A 19,533-nucleotide genomic window follows, 5' to 3' on the forward strand; every position below is an offset into this window, starting at 1 on the left:
TCTGTGGACATTTGAGGCTGCGCTACGGGAGCTTTTGTGACCACGTGCACGAGGACTAGGGCGATTTCACCGTGGATCGCAAACCAGAGCAACAGCGAACGTTAATTCTACGTCAAGCTCGGCAAATCTAAAACAATTAACTTTGAAATGATGCAGCAGGCTTATGTCAAAAAGTATCAAGATGAGGCAAGTGTTTTGAGTGGCCATCGCATTTCAAGAATGACAGAACATCGCTGGAAGCAGGGCGACCTTCTCCAATTTCTCCTCGTGTTCTATGGCAGACCATTTTGATAATCACCTTCTGCGCACTGCCTTCTTTATCTACCCGACACGAAAAGGTGTTCCGAGCATGCGCATTAGCCGCTCTGTGCATGAGCAGTATCAGACGCCTCGGATGGGTCTACAGCCTCGTGACTCGACATTGTTTGCCTGGCCGATAAGCGCTGGAAAGGTGTACCGTTTCTTATCGATGTAGGCTATCTAAAAACAGACGTGCATATATATCCGGGAAGCGAACGTTAAATTTCTAAAATCGTAAAACGTATACTCTTAAAACTTGCGCATAAGAAGAGATCGTCTGTACACACGTCCGAGTAAGCAGATTTGGTTTTTGTCGAAACCTCACTTTGGAAGCTGTTGCAAATCGACCTCATCGGCGCTTCATTACACGGAGCTTTTCGCAGTTCGAACTGTTGTTTCTTTGCTCATTGAAGTGAGACACATCGTTACGATATGTAAACGAACTTGTTATCGCGAACGGGTCGACGACCTTATGCTGGCTTTCCGCGTAATAAATGGGAGGCCTACCACAGTCACGACAGTTACTTATTACGTATCTTCGAAGAAGGCGCAGCTTCGAGACATACCTTAAGCTTCAGGTAAAATTCAAACTTAAAAAAGAAAAATTATATATTTTTTTCAGTTTTAGGTTACAATCTGAGCGAAATTGCCCGCTGCTATTTATTTTAGAAAAGTTTATTGATTGATTCTTAATGACGTTAGCCAGTTAATATACTCGGGTCGAGATTAATTGATGTTGCGATGTTCCAGAGGGATTCGAGGGATCCGAGGCAAAAGTAATTCTAGCAACATGCGGGATATGAAGATAATAGGTTAGAGGATCCGGACTACTATATGTACGGCCTGCAAGTTTGTCTGTGTTTTGCGCACCACGTGTGCTTGTCCCCCAAAAAACACCTGAACCAGTGATTACGCGAGTTTGGTTGCTTCACCTGTGCGCGGTTCTCTCTACGCGTTCTCTGCGTTGCCTCTCAATCGGTGTTGCTCGCGTTCCGATCCGCTCAAGACGCATTTTTCGAACGCTCGCTCGCCGTAGAGTTTTAAGAAAAGCGGGGCGTGCGTATACCGAGCATTTTGTTATCCCTCCGCAGCCAATGAGAATGCGGCATCCGCCGATGTCGAAGAGCCAATCAGGAAGCGTGAAGAGAGTAAGCCACGCCCTGCGCTTCTTACGTTGTCAGTGACGTTGGGGGCTTGGACGCTGCACGAATCCGAACAAAGTGACGGTGCATGTTCGCTTTCCCCTAATGCACGTTATAAAGCTGGTCGCACGCATCTAGTACAGATTAGGAGTGCCGCGAACGATCAAACGCTGAAAACGTTGTGACCCAGAAATGCGATCCGCCTTGGTACTACGGTCAGAAAATAGAAAAAAAAGAGAAAAAAGGCGCTAAAAGAACGCTGTACACAAGTGGACAAAGTGTACGCTCTGATGCACTATCTTTGAGACGTCACAAAAACGGGGACACATCTCAGCGCGGATCGTATTTCTTACTATAGTCACTCATATCTTAAAAAAACGAAGGGCGTGGTTCATTACGTTTACGCTCTTTCCTTTCGTGATTCCTTTCATCGGCGTTTTTATGGGCTAATACCCTAAACCGGCGCTTCCCAAACTCTGCTACCCCGCGATCCACCCAGAGCGTACAATGTTGCGCCCTCCCCCTCTCCTCACCCTAGCCGTCGAGTCGATTTGGGGTTACCTTTGCTCCAGATTGCCGGAGAGTATAGAAACAAAATCAAATATATAATCGGGTGCCTTAATAACCGAAAACTAATGAACGGAGATTACGTGAGCCCTATACATAACCTATCGCAGACACGCGCAAACTTAGAGACAGGGAGAGAGAGAGAGTCACGTCCAGAGGAACGGGGCGAATTGCGTACAAAACACCTTCGGCGGCCATTGAATTCGGCGAGGACAATGCGCAATAATCTAGCCACGCGCAAAAACAAGAAATAAGCGCAAAAAAAAAAAAAAATCTGCGATTCAGAAGTGGCTGTCCTCGTTCTATGCTTCCTCCCGACCAGATCCTCTCCGTACATCCACGCCGGTGGAGAGCTCCGCCAAAAAAAAATATCCTCGGCGCGAAGCATCCGTTCCCACTCCGGGTAACGGGTCATTGCGTGAAAGCCAATCGACCTATAAAAGGGTTGCGCAGTTCGTGCGGAAAGACGTTTTGGTTCTGCGGCTGCTGTCCGTGCAGGAACCTTCATGGCGATCTCGAGGCTGGTCTGGGCCCTGGCGGCGCTGGCTGCTGGCGCGGCGGCGGCGAGCCACAAGGACGTGGCGGTGAGAGGTGAGGGTGGCTGATTGATTGATCGGTAGCGTTCTTTCGTTGTAGTTGATTGGTGGCATGTAAGAGACTTTCGCTATCGTCGACGCTCGGAATATTTGGTCTCGATATTCGACCTGCACTTGAAATGATGTGAAGCGTCTGCTTTCCCGCAAAGCGCTTGGAAGAGACAACCGCGAGGGCTATTTGTTGTTAATGAGCAGAACGATTGACTCGTGGGTCTAAGAGCATCTGAAAACGTTTAGTGTTTTCTTCCGAATATTGGAAGAAAATTCGCAAAAACCTACGGAGCGAAGATTTTTGAACCTACGCTCCTTAGGTTAAAAAAATAAAATAAAAATAAAAATCCTCCGCGATAAGCTTTATAAGAAAAATGAAATAGAAGTAATTTAATAGTGGATATTAAATATTTAAAAAAATCTTCACACTCGTTACTTTTTTTTTTAAACAAAATTTAATAGAAGAAGAAACGCATACAATCTGATGACGCTTCGCATCGCATAATGCCACAGCGCAAACTTCATTTTCAGCTCTAAACGGATGTTCCGCCTCATCATTCGCTGAGCTGATTTCGTGATTGCAGAGATTGGCTCTTTGAGTTTTTAGTGGGTAAGTAGACGCGCAGGCATTTCTTAGAGGGTATAAACTGCAGTGATGCCCGTTTTTTTTACCTGCCCGCAAGCCACGCCCGAATAGTGATGGCGATCAGCGGAGGGCAATATATGGTGAAGGACATGGACTAACTATCAATTTAAAAAAAAAAAAAATCAGGTTCAAGATGCAGCGCGGCCTGTACGAAGTAAACATTTAAGGCATTATGCTCAGCCTAATGGCATTGATGCAAAGGTCGATTCACACATTAGCGTTTCACATCAGTTTCCGATCTTTCTCTTTTTAGTGGTAAAACAAACAAAACAATCTTATCAAAACTAAACTATACCAGATCTAAACTACGTTTGATAACTTTGCGAGGCTTACGTATATTACGTCGAGCTTCGACAATAGCAGTGTAAGCCTCCGCAACGTGGTCAAACACAGTTAAACGGTACTGTCCGAACTATTCTTTAGTTCGGTCACAATGTTTTCTTCTGTTCCGTTGTCTTACGTTTAGCAATCGGTCTGGCTATGACGGTAAGAGGTTCTCAAAGCACCGTTTAGATATTTTTGTTCAAATCTTATCAGACAGGAAACATGAGCTCGGCTACGGGACTTGATACTGTCTAAAAACATCCTCCGAGTTTAATTCGCCGCAGAACGGGGAGATGGTCAATCACGATTAACTATGAATGAACGCCAGTGAATGACGAACCCCAGAATACGATTCAACCGAACAAAAATATGTACTGTTCGGAGGGACAACGACAAAACGAAACACGATGCTCATTGTCCCAGTGAATTTCTCAGTATTTTGTTTTGTGTCTAATCCTATATTGAGTTTGGTCATTCGCTGGAATCTTTCTATTTCCCGCCGTGATTGACTGCCTTCATATTCTGCGGGAAAGTGAACTCACAGGCTTTTTACAGTGTAGACGCACAGGTGGTGAAGAACGTTTTGCAGAGGAGAGCTATTGCGCAACACTCGGAGCACAGTTATTAGCCAAGAAACGAAGATGGTAGTACAAGGAGACCTTGTGAAACATGAGAACTCCAGAATAAGCTCCACCTCCGAGTTTCCAGAGACAAATGACGTCACTGCATCATTCAGTAAGAACGCACTGTTTTCCTGACGTCATCAAGCAGAAGGAGCATACAGTATCTGTCAAGGTTTTTTTTTCTTTTTTTATTGAGGTTGGCGCGATAAAGCACGAAGCTCCACCTAATGGCCAAGGGCCGAGGTGCATTCAGCATTGAGCTGGAAATCGTGTTTTGTGGGCGGAGCTTCTTCCGGTGTTCGTACGATCACTGAGAGGTTCTATAATTACTGACAGTTTCCGAAACGCATGGCGTGGGATATTATTTTAACACTTCTTAGCTAGTGATTTTATCTTCGCCGATCTTATCAGCTAATGTATATAAAGATGTACGGGACTCGTCACGCCCTCTTGTTCACTCTTAAAAGTCCCCGTGCACCTATACTTTCGCGCAGAGTACCCGAATAGCCAGTTCGCGAGTGATCTCCGGAGAGAACTCGACCAATGACGCGGAATAAACTCTGTTCTGGCGTAAAAATCAAGTCTGCGATATGACGCTGAGAATGCCCATACACGTAAAGCGTCCTGGTAACGTGTCACACGGCAGGCTTCTTTTTTAGGCCTCTACATATTAACCTCCTCGTCCCTCATCAAGTTTGCTCCGTATAAGCACAAAGGCGCGTGAAAAAAAAAAAATCAGTTGCATGCACAGAGAAGTTTATGAGTGTATTCGAGTTATTTCTTACAAGTGACACACAGGAATAAACTTTTTTTTTTTTCCGGTGCTATTGAATATTTGTCCGTAGTATCTACAGTGGGATAAATATGTTGCATGGTGGGAGTCCCTCCTAGTGCTGAAAACTCGTCTGCTGAATCTGCAGTCTCGAAGAAAGTGGAAAACGGCGGGGGCTCCCGGGGCACGGTGGTCTGCTACTACCAGACGTGGGCGTACAAGCGACCCGAGCCGATGAAGTACGACATCGAAGACATCCCCGTGGACCTGTGCTCGCACCTCATTTACTCCTTCGTGGGCCTCGACAACAAAACCTGGACCGTCAACAACATCGACGAGGACTTCGACAACAAGCAAGGTAAGTAGCAAGTTTCGTTTTAGTTCTTAACATGAGCCGGTTTCTTTCGTGCTTCAGAGGAACGGCCAAAACCCTCCATAACTCGAGGAAACGAAAGCATAAAACCTACACTTTGTCCGCGCTTTTATTCCTCGGGGATCTACGCCGACAGATTCGTTTAACTAAACAGAATGTAAAAAAAAAAAAAAAAAAAAAAAAAAAAAACGAGCACATACATTTTTGATTTTATATTTAAAACAAAAATAACGTTTTTTTTTAATTCTTTGTTTTGGGGTTTTTATATTGTCGAAACACGGGAGGCTAAGGGCAGTGTGAGCTATGGGACCGTACAAAAAAATGAAAGCCGTTTACAACTTCCTGTAACACCGAATTGGAGCGCAGCTCTTGAGGAGGAGGAGGGAAGGGTACTGAGGGTCACGTGTTCTCGGGGCGGGGGGGGGGGGGGGGTGTCGCGTGACCTCGGGCGGGGGGGGGGGGGGGGGGCCACGTGACCCCCCAGAAAAAATTTTCCGCTAGGTTTAGCGGGGAATTTTTTCCGCTATATCTAGCGGGGAAATTTTTCCGCTAGATTTAGCGCGGAATTTTTTCCGCTAGATTTAGCGCGGAATTTTTTCCGCTAGATTTAGCGGGGAATTTTTTCCGCTAGATTTAGGGGAAATTTTTCCGCTAGATTTAGCGGGGAAATTTTCCCGCTAGATTTAGCGGGGAAATTTTACCGCTAGATTTAGCGGGGAATTTTTCCCGCTAGATTTAGCGGGAAAATGTTTCCGCTACATTTAGCGGGAAATGTTTTCCGCTAGATTTAGCGGAGAAATTTTTCCGCTAGATTTAGCGGGGAAAATTCCGCTAGGTTTAGCGAAGAATTTTTTCCGCTAGATTTAGCGGGGAAATTTTTCCGCTAGATTTAGCTGGGAATTTTTTCCGCTAAATCTAGCGGGGAAGTTTTTCCGCTAGATTTAGCGGGGAAATTTTTCCGCTAGATTTAGCGGGAAATTTTTCAGCTAGATTTAGCGGGAAAAATTTTCCGCTAGATTTAGCGGGGAATTTTCCCGCTAAATCTAGCGGGGAAAATTTTCCGCTAGATTTGCGGGGGAAAGTTTTCCGCTAGATTTAGTGGGGAATTTTTTTCCGCTAAATCTAGCGGGGACATTTTTCCACCAGATTTAGCGGGGAAATTTTTCCGCTAGATTTAGTGGGAAAATTTTTGCGCTAGATTTAGCGGAGAATTTTTTCCGCTAAATCTAGCGGGGAAAATTTCACGCTAGATTTAGCGGGGAAATTTTTCCGCTAGATTTAGCGGGGAATATTTTTCGCTATATTTAGTGGGGAAGTTTTTCCGCTAGATTTAGCGGAGAAATTTTTCCGCTAGATTTAGCGGGGAAATTTACCCACAATGCACCGCGCGGTTACGCCGACGCCGCTCAAGCCGGAAACGGGCCCCTAAGAGCTGCGCTCTAAAACTGCCGGATATTGGATGCACCTGGACTATGGGACCGTACAAAAACTGCCGGATATACAGATGCACCTGGACTGATGTCCCACATTTCCTCCGCGCAGCGCTCCCCAGCCTGCTGACATCGCCGGACGAACGTTCAACCTTTTCGAATGGGCGATGTCCTAGCGGCTTAACAAAATAGACTGAAACCTCGAGACTAGGGAGACGGGGCACGACACCAAACAGAGGTGTTTTCTGTTTCATGTCTACCTTCGTTTTTCCTACTCTGAGGGTTTTAGTCCAACATGTTCAACCAACACCAACTCGCTTGCGCACTAACTTTTTGTTCTAGTCGCTATCGTTTCAAGTATAGCTTCACGTGGTGGGATATACTCAACCACTGGATCGGGGGTGGGTATTAAGGACGTAAAAGCGACTGCCTATTCGACGACCGCCTTTTCCGATATACCACTTTGAGAGAGCGCGCTGCGAATCACTAGAGAGTTTTAGTAGATCGTTCCCATGACTCCGATAACGATACCCGATACTCCGTCACCGCCTCCCTCGCGCATGCATAGTATCGTTATCGGGGCTATCGGAGGTATCGGAACGATCTACGAAAACTCTCTACTGACTTTAATGGTGCCGAAACCGATACCTGCATTTTTAACCACTTGACCATAAGCAGTCTCAGAAGCCTTGTTAAAGCGTAAACACAAAGAACGCGACTTTAACAAAATGAGTCGGTTATTAATTAACAGAGAGAACACGACATTAATGGATAAAAAAGCGGTTGTTATTGCCGGCCTAAACTCAAATCAATATAGTACAAAAAAAAAAAACTACTACGGTTCTGATTGCTGCTTCTACTGGAAGCACCTTACAGGATAGGCAGTTACTGCTTGCAAAACCAGGCATCATTGATGGGACGGTGTACCGCACAAACAGTGACTCTGTAGGCGAGCCGAAAAGTGTTTTATGGTGAATTAATTAAAAAAAATAATTCACCATTGTTTTCGTCTGTATTGGAGCTCAGTTTTTGTAGGCTTGATTGCAAATAAATCATCGGGTATCATTCTGAGACTTCCAGAAGAGTCATTTCTCGGGAGTCAGAAGAAGGGTTCTCAACTGTAAAGGTGTATAAAAAGCGATGAATTAGAGTGGTGTTAGAGTGAACTCGGTTCCCTCCTGGAACCCTGCAATAATAAAATCTTTGTGCGTTCTTCGACGTTGAGGATCACGACAGTAAAAAAAAAAAAAGTATTGGTTTACTGCAGTTCAGTGAAACAGAGCGATTATTTGGGTTTAAATGAATAGTGCTCAACGCACGTCTATCGTTCATAAGCAATAATGTAAATTTACACGAGTACATATTTTCACACGTGGACGTGTTCAAAAACAGCGTATCATTGATATAACAAGATATGCCATCCTGAGTACATTGTTAGATATTATATCACTCAAAAACACTCCCAAAACATTCAGATTTTTTTTTTGCTTTGTTTTCGAAAACATTAATATTTAGCATATACTTGCTGGAACATCGGTTAATTCATAGGGTGGAGGGGTGTTAAGTGGGATTTTGGAGCAACGTGTGTAAACAAATAAATCTAATGACGCATATACACACGGAATGACCAGATCCTGGATCAAACGTCCAAGCAGCTAAATATAGTCTAAAATCTCGCAATCACGCGTGCATGCTTGACTAATGAATAAATACGATATTACTCAGCTATCTCGCGTAAACAGTTTTTTTTTCAAGACAAAACACAGAGATACGACAAGTGTCGACTGACAAGTTTTGCCTAGTTCAAAGGGCATCGGTGTTGAAGCTCAATATATTGCAAACGACCTTGTCGAGTTAATTGCGTGAGAAACTTGGCACTACGATAAGGTAAATACCATACATGCTATGGGGCTATACGCCACGAAGAATTGCCGCGAATAATTATTAATAGAACGAGCAATGCCTCGTGCCAACCTGGCATAAGGGCACAAAACGTTGTACCACCGGGTTCTCCTGATTGAGTCATCAATATAATCAACAACAGCGTAAAAGAACAAAAAAAAAAAAAAAAACACTCGCTGTGTGTTTGACCGTGATCTCCCTAGACCTCCCTATATAACGCAATGGACAGCTGAGGCACGAACGACCTTAGGCGATTCGCTAAGTAAGGCCTCAAGATTGATAATGATAACACTCCGCGTTCCTAAGCGACAGATCTTCGTTAACAAGCGGGAATGCGTTTTAACGCGACCTCGTTAAAGGGCCGGATGCTGAACCAAACATTTCAATGTCTACAATAAGTGGCGCACTATCTTTCCATGAGTCAGCAGCCGCCGGTGCGCGCGCACACGCAACGAAATTGACGTCATCATATCCCCCATTCACGCTTAATAAGCTTCAATGGTGGATATGATGACGTCGATTTCGTTGCGTGTGCTCGCGCACACCGGCGGCTGCTGACTCATGAAAAAGTAGTGCGTCATTTATTATAGACACTGAAATGTTCGGTTCAGCATCCCTTTAAGGAGCTGATGTCACAGAAAATCGGTGGCGTGCCGCGAAAATCCTGATTGGTTGATAGGGTCACGACATTACAGCCACATGACCTCGCGTTGGGATTTCAAAACAACCCAAAACGCTCACGTGAAACGTGACGTCATGCGTGGTATGAAAGTGATTAAAAGGTGACATGTAATGCGAATTAAAGGTAACCACATGTCTAAAAGAATTGCACTTTATAAAGTAATTCATAATTCATTTAACAATCTTATGGCCTTGATTTAACAATCCTATTAAACCAACTACACTATCAACCAGTGGATATATCTGCAGGTATTCCTACGTGCATTTGAAGAGATAAAAACTTGGAGGACGCTTCAGCATCGCCTTTAATAGTGTAACACAATAGCTAATCATACAAACATATAGACCGCTTGTTACCAGGCCGTGCAACCGTGCCTTGCATGGCCTAGTCAGAAGCGTGTTTGGCTCGCGACCGAAGGTTTCTGGGTTCGAATTTCGCCTAAAATTCTTCAATTTGTTTCTTAAGGCAAGGAGGAGCCGAGAGCGTTGCTCGTCCGCAAGCGTCTCCAACGTTTGCTCACCCTCTCCGCCTGCTCGCGTCTTCCAAACGCAGCAACTCACGTATGTGCACGGGCACTCAACCTGCGCAGGAGGTGTCCGCCATGAAATTGCAAACGCTCTCCGTGGGTTGAGTTGCCTCCTCTGTTAAATCTAGAATCTCTAGGTGAGGGTTAGCCGATCCAAGACTCAACGATTATCAGAATATTTTTGCTTATCTCCTCGTTATTCGAGGGAAAATGCACCGAAAGGTCCTTTTTCAAAGGCGCCGTAGTAACTATGACTATGTCAGGGCCGCGTGTTGGTCACCCCTGATCACTGACGATTTTTTTCGCAGACGGATTGCGTCGATTCGTGGGCCTCAAGAAGAAGCATCCTCATCTGAAGACTCTCCTCGCCATTGGCGGCTGGGACGAGGGCGGCAAGAAGTACTCCGAGATGGTGAGCGACAAGGCCAAGAGGAAGACCTTCGTCAAGAGCGCCCTCGAATGGGTGCTCAAGTACAGCTTCGACGGCTTCGACCTGGACTGGGAGTATCCGGGGGCGTCAGACAGGCAGGGCAAGTACTCGGACAAGGAGAACTTCCTCGAGCTGGTCAAGGTGGGTGCACAATGCAACATGGCGGCGAGCGAGATAAATATGGGGTGCGAACCACGGTGGAGGAAGCGAGAGTCATCAGAACGACACCGCCTCACCACGGAGCAAGTGTGTCGAAGGCTCGCTTCCATTTTTGACAAATGCCGTAAGATGGCGCAACGTGACAGGTGCTCGAGGAACCGTCCTTGTTGGTGCACACGTTTTCAAGGCCGCGCGCAGTCCCAATCCGACTGAGCCATTGCCGGGAGATGCGCCCAGCCTGAGTGGAATATCGGCCCCCTTTCTGATGTTGTTCCGACACCTCTTACTCCCACCGTGGTGTGAACCCCGAAAAAAGGGAACCGCGTTTTTTGTACCGCTACACTGAACTACGCATTGCCGAAATCTCGGACTCCGTGCGAATGTATAGCGGCAGCAGTTGGGACAAGGATATCAAAGTTGTTTTTCTTTTTGCAACTCAGTATTATTGGATTCAATCGTTATATAATAAGTTTCGGGCATTCTTGATTTGGAAATGGCGGTCAGATGAGCTCGGGTGTACTGCGAGTGAGACTTACTAAAGTCACGCGGCAGCGGTGGCGCTGCTGTCGGCACTGCGCATGCGTAGACGCTTGACCTCGCGGGAATCTGACTTTTGCGTTCGCGTACTGCCCGCACCCGGTGTAAGAGAACTCGGTAATGTTTGTAGACTGCGGATAAATAATTTATGCAACCAGAAGTGAATTTTTATTTTGTAAATCAAAGTGTGAGAGCATTGTCTTTAACGTTGAAGTCAGATAACGTTAACTTTTGAAACGTTCGTGTTTTATTCGAACTGCTAAAAACTGATTGCGATTTTTGGAGTTTTCAGCAATTCGTGATTTAGTTTTGCGGTACGAAAAACTGAATTTTTTTATATGAGGCGACGGCTCGTATTTTCTATAATAGAAGGCGAAATCATCGATTTCCTTTTAGGTGAGTGGAGGCGTACCTACATAAACGAGCTAAAAGAATTACGCCCGTTCAAAAATATGTTTAGAAAAAAAATGATATAAAAATAATTAAACACAAAACGAATTTTAATCCGTCTAAATTTACTATATCTTGATATGCAATGTTTTCGTTGAGGTGTCCTTAAAATTTTTTGATCGCCGAACTTAAGCCACTTGTAGCTTATTTGGGACAGTGGGAAGCGCTACGCTCACAATATAAATCAGATACCAATTTGGTAAGCAAGCTTTTCGTTTTTGCATTCTTCCCATTGCAGGAGATTCGGGTAGCCTTCGACGAACACAAGCTCCTGCTGACCTGCGCCGTACCTGTCGCCAAGTTCAGGCTTGACGAGGGATACGAGGTCGAACAGCTGGCCAAGCAAGTCAAATTTGTAGTTCCCGCCCCTTTATGGGTATACTGGAATGTCTTTCGTCTGAACACGGTAGTAAACCTGAGACTGGGGTAAAAAAGCGGAAAACGCGAAGAAAGGCAGAAAAAGAAATGGCAACGTCTCAAACTGAGCAACAAATCTTCTTTTGTACACGCTTTCTCCATCGCTGTCACAAGAGTCACCAGAGGCAACAATACCTCAAGACAACAGACGAAAATAGAACACGAAGGAAAAAAAAAATAGCTTTCAACCAGAAACGGGCGTAAAGCTTCTATTATTTCCTTTAAACTCGGCTACAAAGTTTTTACACAGAGGGTCCCAGCTCAGCGTAACCATGACCCTGCCCCTCGCGAACGATAAGGGGTTCACAAGTGAACACACAGAAACGACCTCGTTTCCGCGTGTTTGGCGGTGTGATTGTGCTGCGGTCAAGATCATTTTGACATTTTTATTTTATATGCAATGTTTCAAACGTAGCGCTGTAGATAATGACTAAAGAACGCTCGAATTGTCCCAGGGTATAATGCATCAAGGTATCTTGAGGTGGAGAGTTTTACAGTGTGCAGTCCAGGCACGCAGATATCTAGGAGGTGTTAGTGAGGAGCATGCAATTCTGCGTATTTTTTCATTATGAAAGTATTATATATATAATACTTTCATGCATACTAGCCTGCCGGAACGTTCAGCCTGATAGATCTGTAAACAATCTAGTCAGTCGTATTTTGTTATTCATCAACTACCGAGTTTCAAAGCCACTCCAGAAACAATTTAAAAGAAAAAAACATCACCACAAAATACTACATAACTGGTGCAAAATGGAAACTGTGCAGGCTCTTCGACCACATTCACGTCATGTCGTACGACCTTCGCGGAAACTGGGCTGGATTCGCCGATGTGCACAGTCCTCTGTTCAAGCGGCCGTTTGACCAGTGGGCTTACGAGAAACTCAATGTCGTAAGTAATTTGTTTTTTTTTTTTTTACTTCGATACAATTAGGAACTAAGATGTATCATTGACATAGTCTGTTTTGTTTTGATACAATGATTTAGGGGATGTCCCCAATTTGAAGAAGACATGATAAATTGACTTCCACAACGTGCAAGCATAGTTCTTGAAAATTTTTTTGGAAACACGAAGATGTTTGTCTGTATAAACAAATAAAAAATGCAAATAAAAACACTTCCCCTTTCTAATGCGTTAATTACGCTTTTTAGCAATTTGATTAATATTTCTGTATTATTTTGACCATTGTTTTCTCGCGAGGTGTATATTCTGTCATTTTGTCATTGTCATCCGAAGTATGCAAATACCTTTACGTTTATTATCATTCGAGGACAATGACAAACCTTAAGTACGGCGCCATTACTCTCTCGCTATAGTTGTTCTATGTCCCGGTAGCACGTCATGCAATGTCATGATGTGGAGTAAAAATACATTGCAATTCCCGATATTGCACTATTGTTCCTTAGATATCCTTATCTTAATACAATAAAGAACGTCACAAAGTCTGAATCTCATTTATATACTGACGTTAGGACGCAACACCGCATAAAGTCCCTTTTGTGTTGAGGGTGTGCTTGCACAACGTGATTCCTGATCCTGCGGAGAAGTCCCGACTGGAAGGTGCTTCTTGACCGCCGCATTGTTCAAAGCTGCGCGTAAAACCTCATAAATTTTGAAAAACACATCGTGAGGATCGGGATAAATCCTGGCACTCTCGCGACCTATGCTTTACTCTGAAATGAAAGAAGGCGTTTTTCGTTGCTTTGAAGGATGACGGCCTCAAACTGTGGGTGAGTCGCGGGGCTCCGAAGCACAAGCTCATCGTGGGCATCCCCCTGTACGGCCGCACCTACACTCTGGGCAGCAAGGAGAACCACGGGCTGCGCGCACCCATCGTCCAGTGGGTCGAGGGAGGAACCCCGGGAGAGTTCACCAATGCGACCGGGTTCCAGGCATACTTTGAGGTACGAGTTGCCGAGGCCTCGCTGGCTACGAGGCAAAGCGCCGGCCGACAGATCTCAGTTCACCAACTGGCAGATCCCAGTCCGCCAGTTGGCGGATTTTAATTTTGGTTGAGGTGCCCGCAATCTTACGGAGGCTTACGCCGGAGATGGCACTGTGTAATCATGAGTTCGCTTCCGCGTCAAAAGATCCCCGTCGTAATTGATCCTCAGTCCTCCACTGGGGCGTGCCAAGTGACCTTTGTTGATGTGGCAGGCAAAAACCGTCGAAGCTAACTTTTGATTTGATGTACGCATTTGATAGGAAGATTAACCGCCGAATTCAGAAACCTCACTCAAACTACACTCAAACTGAAGGGCCCCTCCACTTCCTCGAGGAAGGCGCGAGGGCCGGAGGTGGCCAATCGCGAGGACGGATCCGCCGTCGCAATTGGCCAGCGCCGGCCCTCGCGCCTTCGTCGAGGAAGTGGAGGGGCCCTTCAGTTTGAGTGTAGTTTGAGTGAGGTTTATGAATTCGGCGGTAAGACTCAACTAAATGAGGTGTCATATTTTTTTGAATAAAATTAAAAATAATTAAAATAAAATCGTATTACAAATAGCTGTTGATTAATGTACTACTATCATCAAAGTTGGATCATCCGGACTCAAATGGAGTTGTTCTAAACAAAGAGCGTTGTGTCCGTTTAATTCTACTTGTTGGGATTTTTAGCGCTGTCGTTTTATGGCGTATTCCAAGTGCAATCTTTGGCAGAGTCTTTCTCATGCGATCTTTGAGAACACTCGAATCCGTCATGGCTAAAACTTAAAGAACCTTCCTATGGAAGGCGTTTCTGAGTACGGTTTCAGATAGACTGTTTTTTGTCATAATGGCTTACTCAGAGTGAAAAAAAAGCAAGGAGAAAAATAGGACTAGACACTGGATATCATTGTGAATTGATAACTTGGCAAAGTATAATTTCAACGGCCGACAGCAGTTCACTTGGTGTAGCGGCAAAAGTTTCTCCGTCAAGTGGTACGTGTTTTGCTAGACGAACATATTCATCCTACCAACCTCGTATAATTTTAATAAGAAATGAGTGCTGAATATTCAGACCATATCAAACAAACCATTCTGTAAGAGACGCGGCTTTCACTTACATTAATCTCACAAAATATGTGGAGCGTCTCGCTCCTTGTTGCAATTTCAATAGTATCATGATAGAACACATTATATGGATATATCTTATAATTAGACCCAGAACTACAATGATGTCAATAGTGAGGAAGCTTTCACGTGTTTGAGGTTAGAAAGTAGTAAATCTAAACGTAAAACCATCAAACCGGTAACAACCTAAATTTCAATAGAGAAGTCTATTGTTTCTACGCCCCTTTGTTTCAGGTGTGCAAGAACGTGAAGGAAAACGGGTGGACGAGGCGTTGGGATAAAGATGGCCGCTGTCCATACGCTTTCAAGGACAACCAGTGGGTCGGCTACGAGGACGAGGAGAGTGTGGCTATCAAGGTATACTGAAAAGGAAACAGCTACCGCTTAACAATGAGATAGAACTGAAATATGACTAATGGCAACGAAACTAACCTGACCAAATTTAGTCATTTGAGGCCCGTTTTTTTTTTTCTTTTCCTGTTTAGCGACCACCAATATACATTGCGTTGTGAGCTGACACACCATCATGGAATGCCTAACAGAAGTCGGAGTCAGAAAGAGGTGTGACATTTAATTAGAAATGCTATGCCGAACTTTGTTAACTGCAACAGGCGAGCGCGATAAGTTAACTGTACAGCCAGTGCGACCCAACAGACGCTCAGAGAAACAATACCGGAGATGGAAGGGGTGTGATCCTAATCTACAAGAATACTCCCTGCTGCACAAGAAATTAGCTGTGTTTAGGGAGCGTTAGCTTTACGGAGCCTGGAGTACCAAGCAACCACTGTTCGCGTATTACGGCTAACAGATACCGCCTAAATACTTCCTAAGAAAAAAAAAAATAGATTGCTGGCAGAGAGGTGCATGTTTTATTATATAGAAGAATTTGAAAAACGCTCACTGGGGAGGTGGAACATTGATGAATGAGCCACGGCAAGAAGGAGCTTGCCCCTTCCTGAAGAGTTGAAAGGTGAAGATAAAAGGCGACGTTACTACAGGCACGCGACCTGGTTCTATAGTTGAGCAAAAACAGCGTCATGTCATCGGAGCTCATAAGAAAACAGCGTCAGGAGGTTCGTACCAGCGTGCTTTCGTGCATTCTCGTGTGTTTGTATGTATGTGTATTTACGTTGAGATTTTGCGTTTGCCTTTATTTTTTACCTCCATCTCGGGTTTTAGTATGACGAAAGGCAACGTACAAAAGGTAAACAATAATGTGTGACGATGTTCTCAAATATTTAGGGGGAGAATACGTAAACATATATGGCCAAATTCATGCACTATGGGTCGTAATTTTCTGGCGTTTTGGCACACGTCGTTTCGTTGTCATAAATGACAAAAAAGCTGCAACCACATTTCAGATGAAGTACATCAAGGAGCAGGGCTACGGCGGTGCCATGGTGTGGGCGGTCGACATGGACGACTACCGCGGAGATTGCGGCCGCAAGAACGCGCTCATGACTATCATCCACGAGTCCGTCAAAGACTACGTTGCCCCGGCGCCCGCCCCGAACCCTACCGTTCCCGAGGGAGCGAAACCAGGCGCTCCAGAGGGATCGAAATCGACGGTGTCCCAAGGAACGACGACCACGACGACTCGCCGGCCTCGGCCCCCGCCGGGACACGTGAAATGCGAGGACAACACGTTCGACTTCTACCCGCACGAGACCGACTGCACCAAGTACGGCCCCTACCAATACCTGTAATCTTTTTAAGAAAAGGCCCACGTATGACGTCATCGTTCGTGGACCCTCGATCCGTTCCAAGCGGCAAACACGCTGAAGCTCGGCGGCGCTGCGTGAATCCACTAGCGATGACGTCGTGAGGGAGCGTGCACACCTCGTCTTTTAGATGGTGTTGCCTCCTGCATGCCCCAGTTACAAAAAAGAGTGCCTGGGTCATACTGGACCGAATCGCCATACGTAGAATATTGTTTTGGGGTCGGTAAACCTTAGTGAAATAGTTCATGTGCCTAGACAAATACCACGAGTTCCAGCGATAACGCCATTGGTTGTTATGGCCAGACGATGGAAGTGCGGCGCCACCCACGAAGGAGCCCTCGCTGCGTCGGTGACACTATACGATGCCGGGAACGGGTCTTCGACTAGCGTGTTTACCGTCCTACGTCGCCCACGCGTAAAGACTGGTCCCGAAGTGCCGAGGATTTGCGTCACAGGAACCGGCGTTTCATGCCGTTGCATGTCGTGCTCCTGGCGCTTAGTTGCAAAAATGCTGGCAGAAAAGGCGAGGGGGCGCGAAGGTCGCTGTCGTCCCGGCGTCCGATATGATCCTGTCTGCCATGGCTCCCGGCGACTGTATGATTACAGAGAAACCTGCAGCACAACAGGCGTTTGTGACATCCACCTCCGCCGTTGGACCACCGGCAGGATCATGCCAGGCAACCATGACCATAGCCTTCTAGCCTCTTCTATACGGAGAAAGCCTGGCACATCGACGGCAGAGCCATAGGGAGCGCGGCCGCAGAAAAAAGGAGAGGAGGAGCGCGCGAAGCGGCGACCAATATGGTAGCGCAGAACAGAAAGGGCAGAGATAGTCCGCGAGCGCTTGGGTCGTGAGCGGCCGCTCCACTAACCACGTTTGTTTTCGTGTTTTCGTCACCGTCGTTTTCGTGCTCCGGGAGAAACGGCTGCGGCGCAGGGACGGCGAAGGGAAAGAGTTGACGTCAAGTTTCTCCTCTCCGCAATTCCGAAAAAAAAAAAAATTGTTTCTGCGTTTCTCCGCTCGCTCTTGTGTGGCGCTAGCAAAGAAGGTTCCCTCCGCTCCCGATTCCCCGCCCCTCCTCTCCTACTTTCGGCGGCCACTTTTTTGAGCGACGTGCCTGGCCTTCTCCGTATAGAGGAGGCTATGCCATGACACTCCTATGACGTCATGAGGCGGAAATCGAGGGACCACTTCTAAGGACGCGGCGGCGAACACAGCAATTGGAGACGCACTCCAGCTTCCGCTCCAGGCACCTTAGTGACAATAGGGAGTCTTAGTAGATCGTTTTCACTTTCCCAGCCTGGCCAATTGCGCGTGCGCAGCCGGCTACGCTCTAACTCGGAGCGGCCGCGCATGCGCAGTGGCGATTGTGCCGCTCCATAGAGCGGAGCGGACGCACGAAAGCCGGTTTACATAAACTCGCTAATAATTGCAATGGCAACCGAAAAAGAAAGCACAAATGTAGCTGCTACGGTTGCTGATAAAGCTGCATAACGTACTCGTCTACTTTTTACAAATATCTTCGTTAAATTAATGGGTACTTAAGAAACTTTCTTTTTGTGGTACCGCATTAGCAAAAAAAAAAAAAAAGTTTCAACATTCATATTGAATTGAGTTTTTGAATTCGAGCCGCGGGGCAATGATTTACTGCGTGAGCATTATTCGCTGCTTATTGAGCGCAAGATTACATTTCATTCCCTAATTTTTTTTTTAATTTTTAGTGTAGCCTCTTACCCAGCATGTCAAAACGTTGAATACACAGCTGAAAATGTCTTAATTTCTACTAGGTGACAGGCTACACTATGTGTTATAAGCGTTTAAAAGAAGTAATGATTTACGAGTTCCGGGGCGTGCAAAGCAGATGTGCCCAATGTACGGGCGAACAGAAACATTATCGTGTCTAGACTTAGCACATTTCTCTTCGCATGTTCATTTATTATATGCAATCATCGTATCGCATCGGAAAAAAATTCTGATCATTTTTTTTTTCAGGTTTTACCAGTGCGTTCACGGCAAGCCAATAGAGCTTAGGTGCAACAACGGAGCTGTGTGGGACTTGGACCAGAGCATCTGTAACTGGCCAGCGAATGTAAAAAGACCAGAGTGCTCGACGGAGAAGACGAAAGACGCTAAGGTGTAGGACAATAACTGAGCGAGCAAGAAACGTGCGGTAGCCATATCCCATGAACTTGATGTCCACATCATCTTCAAAACCCGACGTACGAAGCCTAACTTTTAAGATAAATAAAAATAAAAGATACAAAAGAGCGATAGAGTTGAAACTAGGCACATCTTTACGTGGCTTCTTCATAGAGGTGCCTATGAGGGCAGGAAAAAAAACACACAAAAACAAAGGACACACAATGAAAAATTCGTAAACGCTTGGAATCGCATTTAGTTGCATCGCAATCTTCAAAATTGTTGTCACGTTATACTAAAACGTGTCTCACGTAGTGCTATTTCAAATAAAAGAAAAAAGTTATTTTCTTACTCGGCAGACACCAGCTCGAGCACGTAACGAACAAGAATAGTACATTTCTGCAGCACACTGTGATGTACAAACTACGCATTATTAAAAAAAAAATGTATTTTTTTATACGAATATTGTGCTTTATATAATAAAGACTACGTTCATTGATTTATGAAATTAATAAAACATGTAAAAAATGTTTTATCGTTTTGATTTTTTTTACAAGTGGAAGATACTTGGTTGTAATGTATGGGTGTTTATTTTATGTGCCACCTGCGCTAGAGTGCGCCACCCCCGTTTAATTGAGCAGCATTTCCGACTCTGTCTGTGCGAATGTAGAATGTTGGCATAAAAAAGCACCTCCGTTTACACAATGTCGTGCTCAGTCTGAAAGTCTTTGTCTCGAGCGATTGAAAAAGAGTCGCGGA

General features: G+C 45.3%; 1 protein-coding gene across 1 annotated transcript; it reads left to right on the plus strand.

Moving 5' to 3' along the window:
* Positions 1–2,515: 2,515 nt before the first annotated feature.
* On the plus strand, positions 2,516–19,009 carry LOC8041790 (endochitinase). The gene is made up of 9 exons (XM_029995320.4): positions 2,516–2,600; positions 5,110–5,319; positions 10,183–10,445; positions 11,689–11,792; positions 12,636–12,759; positions 13,578–13,772; positions 15,148–15,270; positions 16,275–16,594; positions 18,628–19,009. The coding sequence occupies exons 1-9, from the start codon at positions 2,516–2,518 to the stop codon at positions 18,773–18,775; spliced, it is 1,572 nt and encodes a 523-aa protein (XP_029851180.2). The 3' UTR covers positions 18,776–19,009.
* Positions 19,010–19,533: the final 524 nt, after the last annotated feature.

This window comes from Ixodes scapularis, unplaced genomic scaffold (assembly GCF_016920785.2).
Source record: "Ixodes scapularis isolate PalLabHiFi unplaced genomic scaffold, ASM1692078v2 PGA_scaffold5__190_contigs__length_132052651, whole genome shotgun sequence".
In the NCBI taxonomy this organism is placed as follows: Eukaryota; Metazoa; Arthropoda; class Arachnida; order Ixodida; family Ixodidae; genus Ixodes; species Ixodes scapularis.

Bases quoted from the DNA above. Each gene is read 5' to 3' on its own strand.
- LOC8041790 (XM_029995320.4), top strand. From the start codon at position 2,516: ATGGCGATCTCGAGGCTGGTCTGGGCCCTGGCGGCGCTGGCTGCTGGC. The intron at 5,320-10,182 runs GTAAGTAGCAAG...TTTTTTTCGCAG, and splicing joins GGACTTCGACAACAAGCAAG to ACGGATTGCGTCGATTCGTG. The intron at 11,793-12,635 runs GCAAGTCAAATT...GAAACTGTGCAG, and splicing joins GAGGTCGAACAGCTGGCCAA to GCTCTTCGACCACATTCACG.